The 21,656-nt window shown below is 34.8% G+C and overlaps 1 protein-coding gene across 6 annotated transcripts in view; it reads left to right on the plus strand.

The window, feature by feature from the left end:
• Foxj3 (forkhead box J3) overlaps positions 1 to 21,656 on the plus strand; it is a 114,696-nt gene that overhangs the window by 27,463 nt on the left and 65,577 nt on the right. For 5 of the 6 annotated variants that reach the window (XM_048815618.1, XM_048815620.1, XM_015485173.2 and 2 more), the window contains exon 3: positions 13,538 to 13,862. In XM_048815618.1, the coding sequence (XP_048671575.1) occupies positions 13,538 to 13,862 (325 nt within the window). Of the gene's footprint in view, positions 1 to 13,424; positions 13,863 to 21,656 lie in introns of all 6 variants that reach the window. The other variant, XM_048815621.1, reaches the window with a different exon arrangement.

Consider the following 21,656-nt stretch of genomic DNA (forward strand, 5'->3'; position numbering starts at 1 on the left):
CACTGAGTTCGATCCTCACCACCACATAAAAATAAAATAAAAGATGTTGTGTCCACTGAAAACTAAAAAATAAATATTAAAAAATTCTTTCTCTCTCTCTCTCTCTCTCAAAAAAAAAAAAAAAAAAAAAAAAACTAAAACCTCTGTCCCCTTAAATATTTAGGGTAAACAAATATTGTCTTTTATAGATTATATTGGATCTTTATCTTATCTGAATGTGTTGATTATTTTGAAAATCACTATATTTTATGATTAAAAAGTAATACTCTAGGGCTGGGGCTGTAGCTCAGTGGTAGAGTTCTTGCCTTATACATGTAAAGCACTGGGTTCAATCCTCAGTACCACATAAAAATAAATATATAAAAAGATATGGTGTCCATTTACAACTAAAAAAAATGTAACACTTTAGTGTAGAAAATTTGGAAAGAAAGCCTTTTAAAATATCTTCATATCATATAATTGTATACTATATCAGATTATATGTAAATTTATTTAAGATTATTTATAGAAAATTTGTAGCAATAGCTAGATATACTCTTTAATTTTAATCAGACTGCTCTTATCAACACTTTGTTCTTCTTGCTGATATAGGTAAAATTACATTATAATTAAAGTTGCAGTAACAATATCATATTCTGTATACGTAATGAGACTATTTTCTTCTGTCAGTGCTCTTTTGGGAGGTAGAAATCATACCACTTATTTGAACAGGGATTCTTTAATAGAATTCTTTTTTTTTTTTTTAATAGAATTCTTAACTAGATATAAAGTTGTTAACTAGGTAATAGAATAAAATAAAACTTTTAGGTATCAAGAAGATAGACACAGGGTTGGAGTTGTGGCTCAGTGGTGGAGCGCTCGCCTAGCACATGCGAGGCCCTGGGTTCGATCCTCAGCACCACATTAAAACAAATAAATAAAGGTATTGTGTCCAACTACAACTAAAAAATAAATATTAAAAAAAAAGAAAGACACAGTAGGCTGGGTGCATTGGTGTCTGCCTATAATTCCAGCTACCGGGGAGGCTGAGGCAGGAAGATCGCAGATTCAAAGCTAGCCTCAACAACTTAATGATATGAAGAAAAAATAAAAAGGGCTGGGATGTAGCTCAGTGGTAGAGTGCCCCTGTGTTCAGTCCTTGGTTCCGGGGTAGGAGCAGGGTGACAGGTGACACACAGTGTGCCAACTACTACTTGTAGAACTCGGGGAGTTCTAAGGCTGGGGATGGGGGACTTAGAAATAAAGTCCCTGTTGAACTGAGACTTAGACCTGTAAGAATAAGCTGCTGCATAGCTAGAGTTGGTGTTTGATCTTGGAAGAGGGGACCTATGAGATTGAGACCTAGGCCTCTGAGAAGGGGATGCTGGCTAGTGTTGGTGTTTCTGCATGTATTGGAAACACTGTAAGCTAGATTTATCTGCTGCTATGAGAAAGACTGCTGCTTCAGGGATGAAGAAGGCTTTGCTAGGGAATTGCTCTTATGGTTCTCATAGAATAGGCAGGAAGGTACAAGTCTCTTCCTCCTCTTCTAGGCTTGAATCTGTTTTCAGTACCTCTTGGTAGAGCTTTGTAGGAAGCCATTTAGCAAAGCTGAAGTGTCTTTTGCAGAGAATCCCAGCTCTAGCATCACAAAGCAGAATGAGGTGAGGGGTGTTTCAGTTTGGAGCTGAGGTGTAGTAACTTTATAACTGTCAACACTTGTTCTAGCAGACTGCTGAGAATGATAATATAAAAAGATGTTTTCTGTTTTACAGCCAGTGTTTATGTGACTTTTGGTAGAAATTACCTTTATGTTCTTGAAAAGCACCAAGTTTTCTTGTGTGAAGAATCAAAAGATAAGTATTCCTTGCACTCTGAGTCTATTGTGTTTATATCTTATAAATGGTGAGAGTTTGTATAATGAAGGATACCAGGTTGTTCATTCATATCTGTTCATTTCTGGAGTCTTGGATAGTAAGGGTAAGGGTTCAGGTAGTGATGGGATCAGTTTCTGTCAAACAGTAGAATCTTAAAAATTTAGCACTTTCTTTTTGGATAAGATAGATTGGAATCCTGACGTGTGCCTGCATTTTATTTCCAAGTACAGACTCAATAAGAGTAAATACTGTGCTTGAGCATTTGCTTTATCTTCTGTGGACAAGTAAACGTGTTTATCACACGATTTACTATTTTTTTTTTTACATAATGTAGCAATACACTATTTTTTTTTAAAGAGAGAGAGAGAAAATTTTTAAATATTTATTTATTTTTTTTTTAGTTTTTGGTGGACACAACATCTTTATTTTATGTGGTGCTGAGGATCGAACCCAGCGCCCCGCATGCCAGGCGAGCACACTACCGCTTGAGCCACATCCCCAGCCCCGCAGTACACTATTTTTACAATTTGATTTTTGTCAAAGCAAAATAAATTTTGATGTTTCTTTGGGTTTGTTAAGATGGGCCCTTCATTTCTGAACTATTGATTTTTTATGGTCCATCAATGTATTTAGCTTGGGACATAGGGTTGCAGTAGCACTTAAAGTAATTTTTGGTGATATTTATCACCTTCTATCTGATTACTTTCTTCTATCTTTTTCTATGTGTATTCATTTTTCTTGCTTATTTTCCTTTTTGTTATGCTTCTCCCTTAAGTAAGCCCTTTATTATTGATTTAATTTGTATGTTTGGTGTATGCTAAGGAACACGAAGATATTTTAGCATGAGCTTTCCCAGAGAAGTTTATGTGTTAGTGCCCCAGATGAATTCCTGTCCATCTGGTTCCTCTTTTCCTCCTTTTGATATTGATGACCCTGATGTTTAGAATGATGAGAAGAGGTTAGATTTATTTTAAGGCTTTTTGCTGCTTTATTTTCAGTAGCTGATACTGACAAAGCAGTTCTGGTTTGTAGTCTTTTTTTTTAATTTTTTTTTTTTAGTTGTAGTTTGATATCACAATGTCTTTATTTTATTTATTTATTTTTATGTGGTGCTGAGGATTGAACCCAGCGCCTTGCATATGGTAGGTGAGTACTCTACTGCTGAGCCACAACCCCTAGCCCCCTGGTTTGTAGTCTTAAAACCAATAGATACACATTCAGTTCTCTGTCTGATAAAAATTAGCCATGTAATCTTGGGCAAATTACTTTTTCTAATTTTGTTCTAATAGGGTTGTTAACTTTACTGAAATGTTAGGATTCATGGGATTAAATATATACATAAGATATCTGGCATTTTTTTCTGCACTTTTTCATTTTCCAATAGTAGAAAGAAAAAGGACTCATCATTTTTAGAATAAGATGGGACAGATTTGTATCCTTTGCTATCAGCTCAAGAACATGGAGAAGAAGAGGATTTCTTTATCTCCTATTTCTTCTTCATCCTAAATTCTTACATTCTAGAATCCTGCCAGATGTTCAGATTTGCCACTGACGCTGAGGCTAAGGATGTTGCTGACATATAATATTATCTGTTTATTGTATTTGTAGTTAATATAGTTAAAATTTTATGCTTTTAGGTCTGTTCCACACACTGGCAGAAAAAGCCCTTTATCATCATGTGATATTTGTTATTATTTATTTATTTTATACACACACACACACACACACACACACATGCAAATCAAAACCATTCTAAGATTTCGTCTCACTCCAGTCAGAATGGCAGCTATTATGCATAAAACAACAATAAGTGTTGACGAAGATATGGGGAAAAAGGTACACTCATATATATACTGCTGGTGGGACTGCAAATTGGTATAATCACTCTGGAAAGCAGTATGGAGATTTCTTGGAAAATTGGGAATGGAACCACAATTTGACCCAGCTGTTACTCTCCTTGGTCTATACTAAGAGGACTTAAAAACAGCATTCTACAGGGACATAGCCACATCCATGTTTATAGCAGCACAATTCACAATAGCTTAACTGTGGAACCAACCTAGATGCCCTTTTAGTAGATGAATGGATAAAAAAAAAATGTGGCATATATACACAAAGGAATATTATCAGCAATAAAAGAGAGTAAAATCATGGCATTTGCAGGTAAATGGATGTAGTTGGAGAAGATAATGCTAAGTGAAGTTAGCCAATCCCCCCCTCCCCCCCAAAAAGGCGAATGTTTTCCCTGATATAAGGTGACTGACTCATAGTGGGGTAGAGAGAGGAAGCATGTGAGAAATAGACAAACTCTAGATAGGGCATAGGGGTGGGAGGGAAAGGGAAGGGGCAGGGGGTTAGCAATGATGGTTAGGAATGTGATGGACATCGTTATCCAAAGTACATGTATGAAGACATGAATTGGTGTGAACATACTTTAAATACAAACAAAGATATGAAAAATTGTATGTGTAGTAAGAATTCTATATGTGTAATAAGAATTATGATGCATTCTGCTGTCATGTATTTAAAAAATAAAAGCAATTAAAAAGAAAATAAAATCTAGATTAGCTACTTTGTATACATTAATGATAGACTTGTAGTAAACTTGGTAGTACTTAAAAAAAGAAAGATAATAAGAAAGCCTGCTAATTTGATCATTACAAAAATCATTTTTAAATACACTTTGAGGCCAGATAGGGTGGTACATGCCTTTAATTCCAGCTACTCAGAAGAGTGAGGCAGGAGAATTGCAAGTTTGAGGCCTGCCTAGGCAATTTAGTGAGACCGTGTTTCAAAATAAAAAATAAAAAGGACTGGGATGTAGCTTAGTTGTAGAATGTCCCTGGGTTCAGTTCCTGGGACCATACACACACAAAGTGCTTAGAACTTTTCTTGAGTTATCTTTTAAAGTTTCTCTGATATGATGGCCACTTGCCTTATTAAAAATTCAGTTTCTCGTTCAACACCATTCACATTTTACTAGCCACCCATGACTAGTGGCTTATTATATCGGAGAATACCACAATCCTTTCCATTGTCATAGGAAGTTCTATTGGACAGAGCTTGTCTAGATTATTCTAAATATAATCTTTGATCTAAGTAGCTAATGTCCTTGGAGCCTTGATTTCTGAAAAGATACTAAGGAGTGCTATTAACTGTTTATTAACTTAAGGACCCTTTATAAAGTTTTCTTTTGTAACTGAATAGTGACTTTGGTAGCTAACATTTATGGTATTCATACTACTTTTATTAGGCTAGACATTATTTAAGCACGTTTTTTCAGCCCCGATGGTTCTTAGTAGCCAACCCAGGACCTGGTGCATATTAGGGAAGCTCTCTACCACTGAGTCCAGCCCTATTGAAGTACTTCATATGTGTTAAAATAAAATCCCCCCAATATCTTTGAGGTCAGTACCATTATTTCCTTCGTTTAACAAATGAGAAACAGAGGTAAATTTAAGCAACTCAAGGACATTCAGCTAATTGGGGATAGATCTAGGATTTATATATAGATCTTGTTTAAGTACTCATGTTTTTAACCATTAAACTCTTCTGCCTGTCAGCTGTCAGTATTATTGTAGTTTGAGGATTAACAAAATAAAAAAAGAAATGTTGCCAAACAAACATCCAGTTTAATTGGGGCCACCCCCACTCCAAACTAAACAAAACAAAACAAAACCCATGCAGGAAACTGAGGGAAAAAAAGTGATAGAAAACCACTTATTTAATTTTAAAATACATTGTATAAAAATTGAAAAAAAATATTACTAAAGGGGAGATGGTAGGGAAATTCAAGTTGTTTATACATGTGGGGAAAGTGATACCAGAAGTGATAGGGAATAAAAAGCATCACTGAATATACTGGTGGAGTAAATAACCTCTGCCTGCTAACAGTGCACATAGAATAAAATAATACTGAATACTAGAAAAACTTATTTGATTTAGTAAGTTTATTTTAGTCAGGCTTTGTGTTATTGAAAATAAAAGAAATCAGCATTGCATATTTTAAGCAAAAAAGAAAAAGGAATTTTTATTAATTCTGCCTATTCAAGAAGAGAGAGTCTTTCCATCTTCTAAAGTCCTCTTCAGATTCTTTCTCCAGTGTTTTATACGATTCATAGGCGAGATCTTTCATCTTTTTGGTTAGGTTAATTATCAGGTACTTTATTTTTTGGAGGCCATTGTGAAGGGGATGATTTTCCTGATTCTTTCTCCACTGAATCACTGTTGGAATATAGAAAAACTGTTGATTTATGAGTGTTGATATTTATCCTGCTACTTTGCTAAATATATTTATTAGCTCTAGAAGTCTCCTGGTGGAATTTTTTAGTTCTTGTTAGATACAGGGTCATGTCATCAGCAAATAGTAATATGATAGATTGACTTCTTTTCCTATTCATATCCCTTTAATTTCCTTCTCATGCCTGATTGTCCCGGCTAAAATTTCAAGAACTAGATTGAATAGAAGTAATGAGAGTGGACATATTCTTATCTTCTTCCTGATTGTAGAGGAAGAGCTTTCAGTTTTTCTCCATTCAGTATGATGTTGGCTATGGGTTTGTCAAATATAGCCTTTCTAATGTTGAGGTAAGTTCCCTCTATCTCAGTTTCTCCAGTGTTTTTAACATGAATGGTTGCTGTATTTTTATCAGAAGTCTTTTCTGCATCCTTTGAAACAATCATATGATTCTTGTTCTTATTTAGGTGGTGAATTACATTTATTGATTTGCATATGTTGAACCAGCCTTGCATCCCTGGGATGAAGTCCAGTCGATCATGATGTATTATCTTCGTAAAATGTTTTTGAATGCGGTTTGCTAATATTTTATTAAGGATTTTAGTATCTATGTTCATTAAGGAGATATTGATCTGTAGTTTTCTTTCCTAGGTGGGTCTTTGTCTGGTTTTGGTATCAGGGTAATACTGACTTCATTAAATATATTTGGGAGTGTTTCTTCCCTTTTAATTTCCTGGAATAATTTGATGAACATTGGGGTTAGTTCTTTAAAGGTCTGGTAGAACTCTGCTTAGAATTCAACTGGCGAGCCAGAATTTTTTAATGAAGACTCTGCCCTTTGTGCTGTTTTTACTTCAGGAATTCCTTATTTGGGGCAAGGGAACCTCTTCAATAGTTTGTAAAGCTTATGGATCTTTCTTAGAATGATGTTCACAGTTTATTTAAAATTAAAAAAGGTTAAGATTACAAAGGAAACCAGTTTTGTATATTATATTGATATACAAAATAATCAAATATTAACTTTGATTAATAATCAAAATATTAACTTTATGTCATAGTAATATATGTTCTTTTAAATTATCACATTAAACAAAAGATCCAGTGTCAAGTCTTAAGAAAGTGGCATAATTTTGAAATAGTTGCTGAATTGAAATAAAACTTTTGAGATTTCTGCAACATTTGTTATAAATATATTCATGATTTTTATTGGTGGCAAAGTCACAAGTACTGTTGATGCTACTGTGATACATTATTTCGTAATTAAAGGAAGTGCTAAATTTCAGTTATAAGTTAGTAAAAATAAAGACTGTGTTTTCCTCCATTAAATTCTTTTTTTTTTTTAAAGAGAGGGGGAGAGAGAGAGAGAGAGAGAATTTTAATATTTATTTTTTAGTTTTTCGGCAAACACAACATCTTTGGTTATATGTGGTGCTGAGGATCGAACCCGGGCCGCACGCATGCCAGGCAAGCGCGCTACCGCTTGAGCCACATCTCCAGCCCCATTAAATTCTTAATGGACCTCTTTAGCTCTGGAGGGAAGGGTGGCTATGGTGAGGACATTTGGATCAATAATCTTGGGGTGGAAAGACAACTCATACAGCATTGCCTTTGTATGGCAAGGCATTATTCTTTTTTCCTAAAGCTGCAGTTGTGTATGTACAGTTAACTACTTCATTTTGGACTTAAGGAGCAGTTTGTGTTTATTCAGCCTTGTAAGGCTTCAAATTATAGGACTCTTGGCTTAAATTGCAGGCTATGGGCAGGGAGTACCTTCTTTAGTAAGCAAACCTGTATTTTCTCTATCTTTGCTTGAACTAATGAAAGTTTATTTCTCTTTTAGAAGTTTGCTTTAAGTGACAAGAAGGAGGCAACACATTCTAAATTTTTCCTACATATCTCTTTGCTATAACCTTAGTTGGCCTGTGGTTTTGCCTTTCTAATTCCACAGGTGACAGTCAGCTTAATCCTTTGCCACTTGTTTTCCAACCTGCAGTATCAGAATTCATTAACTTGTTAACTCCTCTTTAGGATAGTGCCTTATTTTAGGTTTTGTTACTTGTATTGCTCCACTGCCCTATCCCCAAATCATGCACCTGCTGGTAGATACACAAAAAGTCTGAAAGGTAAGCTTTCCAGAGCTGGGATGGCAGTTTCACACACAGAAAAATCAGGGACCCAGATTCTTTCTCTCTACTTCTATATCCTAAGTGTGTGGCTTCAATTCTCAAGATTACCTAATGATTCAAAATGGCTGGTGGAGCAGTAGTTATTATATTTACATTCCATCAAGCAAGAAGGGCAAAAGGGTGCAATGCCATCCTGAATAAAATGGGTTGTACTCCTAAGGATGAAAGTAAAATTGATATATTAGATGGCAGTTAGTGGTCCTTGCCACAGCCTCTGATTCTAGTTGCTTTTGGTGCTGAAATTCTGTAAATAGAGTGATAGCACATAGTGACCCCCAGAAATGCATATGATCGGAAGTATATAATAATCACTGCTATTGTAATTGCAGGATTTCTTCAGAGTTCTTAGTTGCTTAATTTTCCATATGCTGCCAAGTCTTAAGATGAAATGCTGAATGCCAGGAATGGAGTGGGAAGATTTAGTAATATTTGGGCCACAACATCATTACCCTCATTATTATTATTCCTTTTATTGTCTCTGATATTTTCCTCTTACTCTGTGAAGGGCTACAATATCTCTGTCTTTCTCCTCCCTTTTGATACTGTTGGAACTTGAAAACTTTTCTGAGTAAGCCTTTACTACTTCTTGGGAATTAGGAAGATTGCAGGGTTGATACCAGAACATTGCGATAAAAGTAATAAAAAGTTTTGTGTGGGGGATTTTATCAGTGGTAGTGTTTAATAAAGTGGGATTACAGCCCCTTTATTTACTCTCATTTCATGAGTTAGGTTTGAGTTGTTATATCTTGATGATTCTTACCCTTTAATTTTATGTAAAGGAAATTCCTTATGGAAGTTCTTTTAGTGACAGATATCATCATAGATTTAAGAACTTTCACCATAGACTCTCCATACTTGATTTCTCCCACAAGTAACTCTGCTCTTATTTTCTCTGCTGTTCCAACATAACTTTCTGGTCCTGTGTAATGTTGCCTGTCATTATGTGTTCTGCATTATGCTTTTTTTTTTTTTTTTGAGCTTTTAAAGGATTTTGATCCTGTGAATATCCTTCCCTTATGCTATTAAGTCCTCTTGTTCACCTTTTCTTTTTTGATTTTAACAGATGTTTTAGCCCCTAACAAGTAGTTTGGCTCATACAGCTGTTATGGTCTTTGGGTAGTGCACCATTGGATGGTCATTATTTTAATCATGAAAGTTCTTACTTTCAGGAGCTGACAGTCTCATTGATGATAATTATAATTCTTTATAGTGCAACTTTGAAAGGCTTCAAATTATAGGACTTTATAACTTCTGTGCTAGAGATATTTATATGCTACTATAGGACCAAGATTTCATTAATTTTAGGAGATAGAGATTGGGAAGAGGGGATTAACCACACTTTCTGTATTGGGAGAGGGAGATGTTTGGTCTGATTCTTGAAGGAAAAGTAGAAGCTACTCATATAAAGTGAGATGGGAAAGGCATTTCAGAAAAGAAGTCTCCTGGGTTCAATCCCTGGTATTAAAAAATAAAACAAAACAACAGGAAAAGATGGCTCTTACTCCTTATCTAATCACTGTTGTTTTTTAGATAATTTGTACTTGGCATGTTACAAGTAGCATCAGAAGCACTAGTGTTTGGTCACCATCTTCAGTAGGAGGTGGTGAGATGGGTGAGGCTAGAAAGTTTAGAAATATGATACAACTGTGCATATGAAGCAGCATGTTCAATGCCCAATTAAGTTATAATTGCTCTAGCAATTTAGAGAAAGACCAAAATGGCTAATGTAGTTGAAAATCAGTTTAGGTTTAGTTGGGAGAGAGAGAGACATTGAAAGTCAGGATAGGTTTTTCTTGGAGTGTGTGTGTGGACTTGAGGTGATTAACAGGGAGGGGATTGTGAATCTAGGAGGCCAGTAGGAAGCTTTTGGAATGAGGTGAGGTAATGAGGACCTGACATTTCTTAACCAGATTTCCATAACCAGATTCCTCAGCGCTTCCTATGCTGTTTTTAAATTTACCACCATCTGTTCTCTTATACAAGTGGACTTCTGTCATCACCATTCCACTAATAGGTTTCTTGCTAAAGTGACCTGGCTAGGTCTAATGATTATCTTTTGTGTTCTTGCTTCACCCTCAGTACTAACAACACAGGCACTTTTGGTCTCATTACTAACAATATGTAAAATTCAGTAAATCACAAACAAAACAGAAGATCCACTTTTTCAATTTAAACTTGAGACATATTTTATAGTATATTTAAAATTTGTTCTAGCAGAACTGATAAATATAAACACAACAGATTAATTCTTAGTATGGGACATCTTTGAAGACTAGGGACTTTTTCTTTCCAGGCTATTTAGACCTTAACTTTTCTTCACAACTTATCTGAAATTCTTTCTTTACTCTTTCAAGGCTATTGTCTGCATTGTTCTCTCCCTTTTGTAAACCTTTACAGCATCCAGAGGTTAGCCTTGCTCTTTCATTGAGTTCTTTCTTGTGTCTGACCTTCCTAATTGGACTATAAGTTCCTGGAGGACAGGAATTTTATCATGTTTCCTCTTTGTGTATGTGTTTGTTTTTACATTATTAAGAGCCATCAAGTCTCATTACTGGTACTGGTGGAAGGGAACAGAAGGTAAAGATGATTTTCAGTAGGGGCTATCTGCACTAATTATATCTCAATTTAGAACATGCTTTTATATTAACTTTGAAAATGCACAAAGCTGACTGCTTTATGAATTTCAAAAAAATAAAGCTCTATGCAGTGGAGACTTGATTGAGGCAAATAGGATGACATCATTATATAGTAATAGCCAATGTTTATTGAATGAAATATGAATAATGACAGCAACTACTATTATCACCACCACCAACAGGAACTAATGTTTATTAAATGCTTACTGTTTGCCTGGCATTATTCTAAATACTTTATATCAGTTAGGTACTGTCTTAATTATCATTCTTATTTTACAGAAGAGATATGGTAGGAAAAACTCTGATTTGGGGTGGACATGTAACTTAGTGTCAGAGCACTTGGCACATGCCTAGCACCTACAAGGCCCTGGTTCAATCCCCAGCACTTAAAATGAAAACAAAACAAAATCCCCAATCTTTGGGGCTAGAGATGTAGCTCAGTGGTAGAGTGCTTGCCTAGCATGCGCGAGGCCCTGGGTTCAATCTGCAGTACCCCTCAAAAACAAAATGAACTCTGAATTGAACATCAGGAGATCTGGACTTTGGTTTTAATTCTCCTGTTAATTACCTAAGTGAAATTAAATGAGCCTTTAGCTTCATTGGACATTAGTTTTTCATCTTATAATTGAAGGGATTAGAAACATTCTTTTGACATAGTGTGATTTCTAAGTTATCCTGTCTCCTTATTCTTAGTCCTTATAACTTGCCTCATGCTGGGAACAAGCATTTCTGGTTGATGTTATACAGTAAGATGATAAGTCTTTTTTTTAAGATACTTGAAGTACTATTTAGGGAAATTTAAAATTCAGGTTTCAAAGAAGTCCATACAGTAGAGAAGAGAGAATTTGAGAAAGGGCAAAACTGGACCAAAATATCAGAAAAACAAGAGTACAGTAGGACTCTTGACTGGCAATGCAGGTAGACTCCTCATAACTGTTTCTTGATTTATAATTGCTATTGCTTAATCTGGTTTACTTAATAGTATATTACTACCCTCCTAAGGTAGTCTTAGACTAATATTACTAATAACACTTACTGAATATTTTCTCTGTAAATGTGTTATCATATTTAATTTTCAAAGTAATATTTAAACTGTAGGTACTATTATTGATGAGGAAGCTGAGGTTTAGAGATGATTAACATTTTTATGGTCCCACAGCTAGTCACTGTTGAAACCAGTACTTGAATTCTAGTTTTAGTGTCTCCAAAACTGTGGTCTTTATCTATTCTGTGTTGCTTCCTAGAAGTTCAGATTCTATGTACAGTACCCCAGTTTGCTTTTGCTAGGAGCCATTTGGGATGACAGGTGTATATGGGATTAAACCCAGACTGGCCTTATCCATGCTAGGCAGTCTCTATACCATTGAGCCCCCAATTTTTTTTTTTTTTTTTTTTTTGACTGAGGTACTTTAATTTTCTTTTCTTTCTTTTTTTCTTTTCTTTTCCCTCCCTCCCTCCCTCCCTTCCTTCCTTCCTTCTTTCTTTTAAATTTTGTTGTCACTAGAAGTCTTTCTTTTTCACTTCTTTTTTTTATTGTCAGGGTCATTGTTCCTGAATTTGATAATAGAATAGAAGGACTTGTGTATGTTCTGTTGAAAGTTAACAATTTCAGTGTGAGGTGTCAAAGCTTCCTTTCTGTATTTTCATCTTTAGCTCTTAGAAGAGCTACTCTAAGAAAAGAATTTTGTAGAATATGTGTCAACCTGGCAGACTGTGTTTTGTTTCTTTGAGGGGTAGTGGTGTGAATATATTAGTCTTGGAATGAATGTATTAGAATCCAAATCACTGGACATTTGTCCAAGGCTGGCTTTGAGCTTGGAATGCCTTTTTTTTTTTTTTTTTAAATGTGATTTAGTCTCTTATATCCTATACTCCCTAACTAACTTCAGTTAGTTTTTACAAACTGGTTCCTTGACTTGTTCTTTTTTTTTAATAACTGCCTGGTACTGCTTATCTTCCTTTTCTCCTACTCATCAGTGTCCTTGACTTTGCATTCCTCTTTTTAGTACACTCCCCCAGCTAGCTTGTCTCCTTGCTGTTCTTGCCTGCCCAGCTTTACTTTTCCTGCTTCCCACCTGCTCAACTCTGCCCTCTTTCCTCCATTCAAATTCCTGTGTGTATTTCTCAGTTACTTCTTTGATCTCTTCACTCTATTTTTGGCATTCCTTTGTCTGTATAACTCTCCTAAAATTTGTATAAAAGAAATTGTACAGATTTACCATTTCAAATTTTTAAGGGCATGCAGTGTTTTGGTGTGTAGAAAGCTGGGCTGTAGATGGAAGTTTTTCATATCAAGATTCTGTTGCCCTGTTAAAGTAGCAGACACTATTTTTTTAAAGAAAGATCAGCATCAACATCACTTGGTCTGTATATATCGTTTTGTATTTTAAACACTTTAAAACAAGTGTATTATATGTTTTGGAGAGGAAAAAAGTAAGAAAAAAGATTGGAAATGTTGATCCCTTAATATTTGGTTTGGTCATTAACATACTCAATCTTTTTCCTCCAGATTTAACTCAGGCTTTCCCTCACTTTGGAACTCCTAGATTTGTGAATATTGGATTATTTTGAGAAGCAGGGGTTCTTTCCTTGATATTGACTAAGGAGTCTATTTACCTTCAGGATGACATCTGAACTGGAGAGCAGCCTAACATCTATGGACTGGTTACCACAGCTCACCATGAGAGCAGCCATCCAAAAATCTGATGCTACACAAAATGCACATGGAACAGGAATTTCTAAGAAGAATGCACTCCTTGACCCAAATACAACTCTGGACCAGGAAGAAGTCCAACAGCACAAAGATGGAAAACCTCCATACAGTTATGCCAGCCTCATTACATTTGCAATCAATAGCTCTCCCAAAAAGAAAATGACTTTAAGTGAGATTTACCAGTGGATTTGTGATAACTTTCCATATTATAGAGAGGCTGGCAGTGGTTGGAAGGTAAGTATTTTACATAAATGTACTTTTATGCAATAAGCAATGATAATAGTGTTGACAGCTGTTGAAAATGAAGCTTTGTGGAAGCTCATATAATTGAAGCTGAAGATGATTGCTAGTCATTTTTAGGATGTTAGAAAATTTAAATTTAGGTGGATAAATTTATTTTTGACAAATTGTTACAGCTTTATTATGTTACTGTGTTTATGTAGCATAAAGAGTGATGAGACTGTAGCATTCAGTGGGAAAAAATACTTACAGTTTAGGTAAATTGATGTAAAAACTAATGTAAAAACAACATAGTACTGTAAATAATAGTATATTCATTATCCACAGTTTTTTAAAAAAAGTCTTTAGTTTGATAGAATTTTAGATTTATGTATGAGTTACAGAAGTACAGAAGGTTCCCCTATATACTTCATTAACTTCCTGTAATGTTAACATTTTACATAATTATAGTATAGTTATCAAAATTAAGAAATTAATGTTGCTACAGTACTCTTGACCAGATAGTACTGCTGAGTACTGAGTAAATTATAGGCCCTATTAGGATTTCATCAGTTTTCCCACTAATGCCCTTTTATATTTCAGGATCCTGTCTAGAATCCTACATTGTATTTATTCATCATGTCTTCTCAGTGTCTTCCAATTTGTAAAGGTTTCTCAATCTTTTTTGTCTTTTATGACATGAATATTTTTGAAGAGCTCTTGTCAAATATTTTGTAGAATTTCTCTCAATGTAGATTTGTCTGATATTTTCTCATAATTAGATGGTTGTATTGCATTTGGGGGAAGAATAATGAAGAGGTAATGTGTCCTCTGCATATGAGAGTATTGGATGATGTCAGTCTGTCGTACTATTGTTAATGTTAACAACATTAATGATTCTCTGGTTCAAGTGATATCTGCCAGGTTTCTTCATTATAAAACTACTATTTACCACTTTGTAAATACTTTGAGGGTATGCAGATACTCTTTCTTTATAAACCTTTTCCCATTCATTTAAGCATTCATTGGTAGGTAGTAACTGCTGCAATTTTTACTGTTTCTTGGTGGGGATTTCCTCTTTTCCTCATTTCCTTCTACATTTGTTAATTGATATTTTCAGTAAGAAAGAATTATTCTTTTTCCTCCTTCTATTTACTTGTTAACTCATTTATTTGTAATACTGTGCACTTATAGCTATTTATTTATTTATTTATTTATGTGTGTGTGTGTGTGTGTGTGTGTGTTACTGTTATTCAAATTGTTGCAGCTTTGGCCATTGGGAATTCTTAAAGGTTGGCCCCATTCTTTTTGTTTGTTTAGCACTTTCTTCCTTTTTAGCATCACCACCAAATAGATGCTTCAGGATCTTCATGCATCTTTCTTCCCCAGCCCTAGAATTAACCACTTCTTTAAGGAGCATTTTGGTGTATCATCACATTAGTTTCTTAGCTAATTTGTGTTATACAGCAAATAATTTAATTTACTTCCTTTGTCTCTGCACGTTTTATTCATTTTCTTACACAGAAATTATCCAGTTGTCTGCTGTGTGGTAGTGTGGCAGCGGTTTATGGGTTTTATGTCTCCACTGAATGATAGCTGTTTTAGAGTTTCTCATAAGCGTTTCTGCTTCAAAACCTTTGTCTTTTCACTTTACTGTTGTTCAAATTTTGAATATAAGAAAATTTTTAAAAAAGACTTTGAGAAATTAAGTAACTTTGCAGAGTTCTTGGCTAGAGAATGATAGAGACAAGATTTGGTACCAGACTATGTAGATTTGACAATTTCATTGCATATGTTTTTAATTAGTACACAGGACCTATGATTTTGCAAAAGCTACACAAATATTTATTGAATTTAATTTGCCACTGGTTCTCAGTATGAAAAGTGATTTGTTAGTAGTCGTTTGAATAGAGTTCACTCTAATAGAATATTTTAGTGGAGGAAATACATGATAAAATTTGACCTAAGAATCAAGGTATCAATCTAAGCAAGCCATCAATTTAAGTAAGGCATCAATCTAAACTCTGTTTTGTTTTTATCACAGGGATGCTGTAGATTCTTTTTTTTTTTTTTTAAAGATTTGGGATAAGGAAAAGAGGAGATTTTGATAAACCCATTTGATGATAGAAAAACATCATTGCCAGGGAGTAGAAATGGTCAAAATTTGAATAAGACATCCACTAGGGATTCACGGGTTTTTTTCAGTGGTTGTTGACCTAAATGCCAGCAGATAACAGTCAAGTGGCATAAATGAACAAAGTAAAAATCTATCACCTGAAGAGTGCATATCTAATGTAAAAGGAACAGCTGTTTTCTAGTTACTTGTGGTCTTTAGGACACAAAGTAGATGTTTCAGTTCTCTTCTCCCCAAGAAAAGCAATAAATCTGTATTTTTGTGTGTGGTTTTCCCATTTTTAAATGTTCCCAATCAGTTCCTTCTTTGTTAAGTATTCTGCAGTAATCAAATATAAGTCCCTTGTCTGTATTGAGCCTATGGACCACTGATTTGGAATCTCTAATCTAGATAATACCCTAATTTATAATCCTAGCTAATTTATAATCCTTCACTCATTAATTTGGAAAGGATTTATTTGCTATGTACTCTTGTGAAGTAGTATTCTAAGGCTTTGGCAAAATTAAGAAGCCTAGCACAGGGCCGCTAAGGGAGTTTATAAACTTTATTGGATGAAGAAGATACACACATGTGTGCACACACACACACGTAATTATGATGCTGTATAAAAAGCTCTTTAATAGAGAAATGTGGAGTACAGTGCTATAAATAGTTGACTAATTGGGCACACCTATGTGTAAGCCATAAACATATCCGTTTTACATGTGACTGAAGGTTACAACTAAAAGAGTTTACGGGGAGTAGGATGAGGCTCTAAAGTGAATGTACAAAGAACAAATGCTGTGAGAGTAAAAGGAAGGGGCAGTTATTAGAAAGCTATTGGGGGAAGTGAAAATTGAGCTGTGTTTGAAGAAGGATATTTTTAAGAATTCTTAGGAGGGCTGGGATTGTGGGTCGGTGGTAGAGTGCTTGCCTAGCATGTGTGGGGCACTGGGTTCGATTCTCAGCACACATTAAATAAATAAATAAACAAATAAATAAATATTGTATCCACCTGCAGCTAAAAATGTTTAAAGAAAAAAAAAAGATACTCTTTTTTTCGTAGGAAACACTTGGCTATAGGGGTGCCCTTTTCAGGATGAGCTAGAATATTGAGAGCTTATGCATATATAAATGCCACCTGAATAACTTGGTCTAAATTTTAGGGAATTAAGCATACAAAGTTTGATTATATTTCTCATTAATGTGTCTGACCTCAGTTTCATACTCTTATAATCTGCCTACTACTTCCTCTTTAGGTGTGGAGGAGATAGATTAGGGGAAATGGAAGATAGTTTATACTGATTGAAGATAGGGTAAGAGACAGATTAAAGTGACTGTCACCACCTTTCAAAAAATGTAGAGTCAGTTCACCTAGAGGAGAAAATGCTTCCATGTTCACTAGAAAGGACTCAAGACGTTTCATTTTTTTAGGGCAGATTACATTATTAAAAATAACTCTTTGAATATTTCATAATGAATGATTCTGTAATCTGAACTGGAGGAAAGGAGTTAAAATTGTCTCACCTTACTGGGAAAAGTTAACCTATTAAGTTTTTGAAGTTTGGAGTAATTAAAAGAAAAAATACAAAAGCAGTGTGTGGGGGTGTAACTTTTCTTTGGAGGAGAGAAGAAACAATACATTATACATTTGCTCATTGTTATGTAAAAGAAATTTAGGAATATAAATCAGAACTGTGATAAATATTATATATAGGGAATGGATTCAACTGAAGTGGAAGGAATAGAGAAAGGAATAAGATTTTGAATATAATAACAATTTTGACTTTTGAACTATTTAAATGTTTTATATGTTAATAAAAAGAGATGGAAAAAGAGACTCTAAAACTGAACGAATTAGTAGCATAATCAGATAACATAATCAGATAAAAAAATTGAAGAAACTTTTGACTAGAGCATTCTTTTTCTCTTTTTTCAGTACTAGGATTGAACCAGATGTGTTCTACCTCTGAACTACATTGCCCCCCCCCCCTTTTTTTTAATTTCATTCTGAGACAGGACCTCACTAAGTTGCTGAGGCTGGTCTTGATTTGCAATCTTCCTGCCTTAGCCTCCTGAGTCTCTTGAGCTTTTAGGTATGCGCCTCTGTGGCTGGCTGACCAGAATATTCTGATTATATGCCTTCATGGGACATTCTAAGGTCAGAAGGAATTATCGAGAAATGAAGTTAGCAGATTTGTGTTTGATAGTAGTACTTCACTAGAGGCATTGTTTACCTCCAATAACCCAAAGAAAAGAAGTTAGGAAGGAAGAAGTTAGAAAGTTGGAAGCAATACTGGAACTATTTTATATGCATAGTAGGGTAGAACAGAGGAGTATATTTGTTAATTTTGGGGGGATGAACTAGGACACTCACAGTGGGAGTAGAGATAGGTAGACATATAATGGTTGATTGGATTGGAGGTACCAGCTTAAGCCCAAATTTAAAATATATTTCAGTTAGAATGCTTTTAAAATTCAGATTCATGGGCCACAACTCCAGGGATTTTTAGTCAGTTGCTTTGAAGCCTAGGAATTTTCATTAAAATGCATCTCCAGTTTTTTACGAAGCTACTTTTGGAGATGAAATTTTCAAAGCCAAGCAGTGTGTCTTTAAAAAAATATATGTGTATATATTATTTAACCTCAGCAAATTTTCTCCAGTCTAACCTTGATCATTCTAATCTCTACTCTCCTGACTTCTTTTCTTGGGGCTATTAGAGATAGAGACTACCGAAGTTGTGAGGTTTGAAGTAATCTTTAATGGGTGGGGGTGTGTGTGTGTGTACACAGATATTCTGGCTTTTGCATCTCTGGGTGTTTTCATTTTCTAAATATGCTTTTGTGGGACTAGAGGTGTGGCTTAGTGGTACAGTGCTATACAAGGTCCCAATTTCATGTAACCTATTTACATTTGGCAGAGAATACAACATAGAGGATGAACCTCATTAAACAAACTATTGCAAGTGTGATGAAAAATTCAGGATGATTAAAAAAAGTTTATTGCAAGCTGGGCGTTGTAACACATGCCTATAATCCCAGCTATTTGGGAGACTTGAGGCAGGAGAATCACAAGTTTGAGGCCAACCTGGGCAATTTAGTGAGATACTGTCTCAGCATAGAGTAGGATGGCAAGGTATGGCGTGGCATAACATAGCGTAGCTGGGGGTAGAGCACTTTTCTAGCATGTTTATGGCACTATTACCACCTTCCTTAAGAAGAAGAAATCACAGTGAGATTTTTCCTAGCCTCTCAATGTCAGAATGGATTCCCCAGAAGAAACTGATGTTTAGACCAAGAGCTGGTTGAAAATTGAGTGGATTCATTTAGCTAAAGAGGAGAAATAAGGCGAAGAGCAGTAATCTTTGCAGATGTAACAATTTAAGGAAGGCCTAAAATGAGAGCAAACATTGAAATGGATGGTGAAGACAACAACGTAAGGTCTTTGGAGGCTTAAGAATTTGGAATTTTATCCCAGTGCAGTGGGAAATCACTGAAAGGTTCTAAGTGAGGAAATAGTATTAAAATTGTATTGTGAAGAAAATACAATACCTTGCAAAGCCTGCAAGGTGGATAGTGCCAGAAGAGGGGAAGAGAGGGGAAGTGGGACAGCAATTAGGAAGTAAAATAAGTAGATCTAAGAGATTAATGAGATTTTGGATGGATCTATTTTAGATGGTAAGGAAGAAGGAAGATATATGCCTTACAGGTTTCTGATGGGAGCATTTATGTGAATAATAATGTATTCAAACTGAGAAGAGGTAACTGTGAAGAAGATCACATTGGTCATTAAGATTAAGTTTAGTTTTAAACATGTTGAATTTGAGGGGTTTCTGGAGATGTCTACTTGAAAATTGGAAAAATATGTTAGGAACTGAGGAGAAAAATCTGAGTTGGAGATTAAGAGTTTTATGTCACAGATGTTCAATTGAAGCCATGGCTATAGATGATTGAGTGTAGAAATGAAAAAGGACCTAGGGCAGAAACCTGAAATTTTCCAGTATTTAAGCTTTTGGTAGAGTGGAAAGGTCAAAGGGAAGTTCATTCTTCCCCTAATGTTCACACTGAACCATTTACAAAATAATGGTTCTTATTTTCTGATGATATTGATTTGATTTGTTTTTACTTCCATCTTGAACTTTTAAGATGAATAGAAGAACTCCATTTTGTCTGACGGTTTGTTCTTTTCACCTGTCTTCTTTAAGATTTGGATTCAGTATTTATGATTCCATTTTATTTTCACATTTATTTTAATTATTGTATCTCTTTTTAAATTCTTTTTGGATATTTCTCTAGAGTTTACTATATACATCTGCTTGTCTTAGTTTGTTCAGGCTGTTAAAACAAAAAAGCATAGATTGGTGGATTACAAACAACAGTTTATTTCTAAAAGTCCTGGTGACTGGGGAGTCAAAGATTTAGGCACCGCCAGATTTGGTGACTGAAGTTATTGAACTAGTCATAGTGAGGGCCTACCTTTTGATTCATAAATGGCAATCTTCTCATTGTAATCTCACAGAGTGCAAGCAGCAAACAAACTCTGTGGGGACTCTTTTTTTTTTTTTTTAAATAATAACTGATTCTTTTGATGAAGAAAACATTGACCTAATCATTGCCTACCCCCACCCAGCCCTATCTATAAATACTACCACATTGGGAATTAGATTTCAATATTTAGGGTTTTGAGGGGGGCAGAATCCTTTGCAATATCTTTAACTTACTATGTTCTACCATCAAATAGGATTAAACTTTATGAACTATATTTTTTCAATCTCTTTGATCCATCCTTTGTCATTGATGTACATTTTACTTTTACATACATTTTGTGTGCTATAATAAATTATTATATTTGTCTTAAAGACATTACAAGTAATAAAAATGTACTTTAAATTTACCATCATTTTTACCATTTCTGGAACTCTTTATTTCATTTTATAGACCTAAGTTTCAATTTGATTTCTTTTGGCTCAAGAATTTCCTTATAACATTTTCAGCAAGCTGGTACTTTAAGCTTTTGTTTGCCTGAAAGTCTTTAATTTGCCTTCATTCTTGAGAGATATTTTTACTGTGTATATAATTGATACCTTTTTTCCTTTGAGTACTTTTTAAGATATCACTCCATTGTTCTGGAGAATTCTGCTGTAATTCTTGTCTTTATTCCTCTATGACATAATCTTATTTCCTGTGACTGCCTTTAAGATGTTTTCTTCATTTTGGTTTTTAGCATTTTAACTACAATGAAGATAAGGGTATGGATTATTTTCTGTCCTTTTTGTGTGTGTTGCTGGTGTTCTAACCTAGGGCTGCGTGCTTGCTAGGTAAACAGTCTACCACAGAGCTACAACTCTAGTTTTGTTGGTGATCTTTAATATATGGCACACTTTACATTCTTTCAGTAGTAGATTCCTGTTACCTTGTGCTTGGAGTGTGGGCATTGGATGCAGTATGATTTTTTCATTTTTCCATTCTTTGGACTTTGGTATCTCTCCCTACCTTGTTATACATGTGTGGATTTTTAGTGTATTTTGCTTGGTATTTTCTGAAATTCTTGCATGTGTGAGTTGTTGTCTTGCATTATTTTTGGAAGGTTATTCACTGATACTTTTTCAGATATTCCTCTGCCTCACTCTTTTTCCTTTCTCCTTCTGGGATTTGAATTACACGTATTGTTTTACAGTTCTTGAAGGATTCTTTCT

The sequence above is a fragment of the Marmota marmota genome, unplaced genomic scaffold (assembly GCF_001458135.2).
Source record: "Marmota marmota marmota unplaced genomic scaffold, marMar, whole genome shotgun sequence".
Taxonomy (NCBI): domain Eukaryota; kingdom Metazoa; phylum Chordata; class Mammalia; order Rodentia; family Sciuridae; genus Marmota; species Marmota marmota.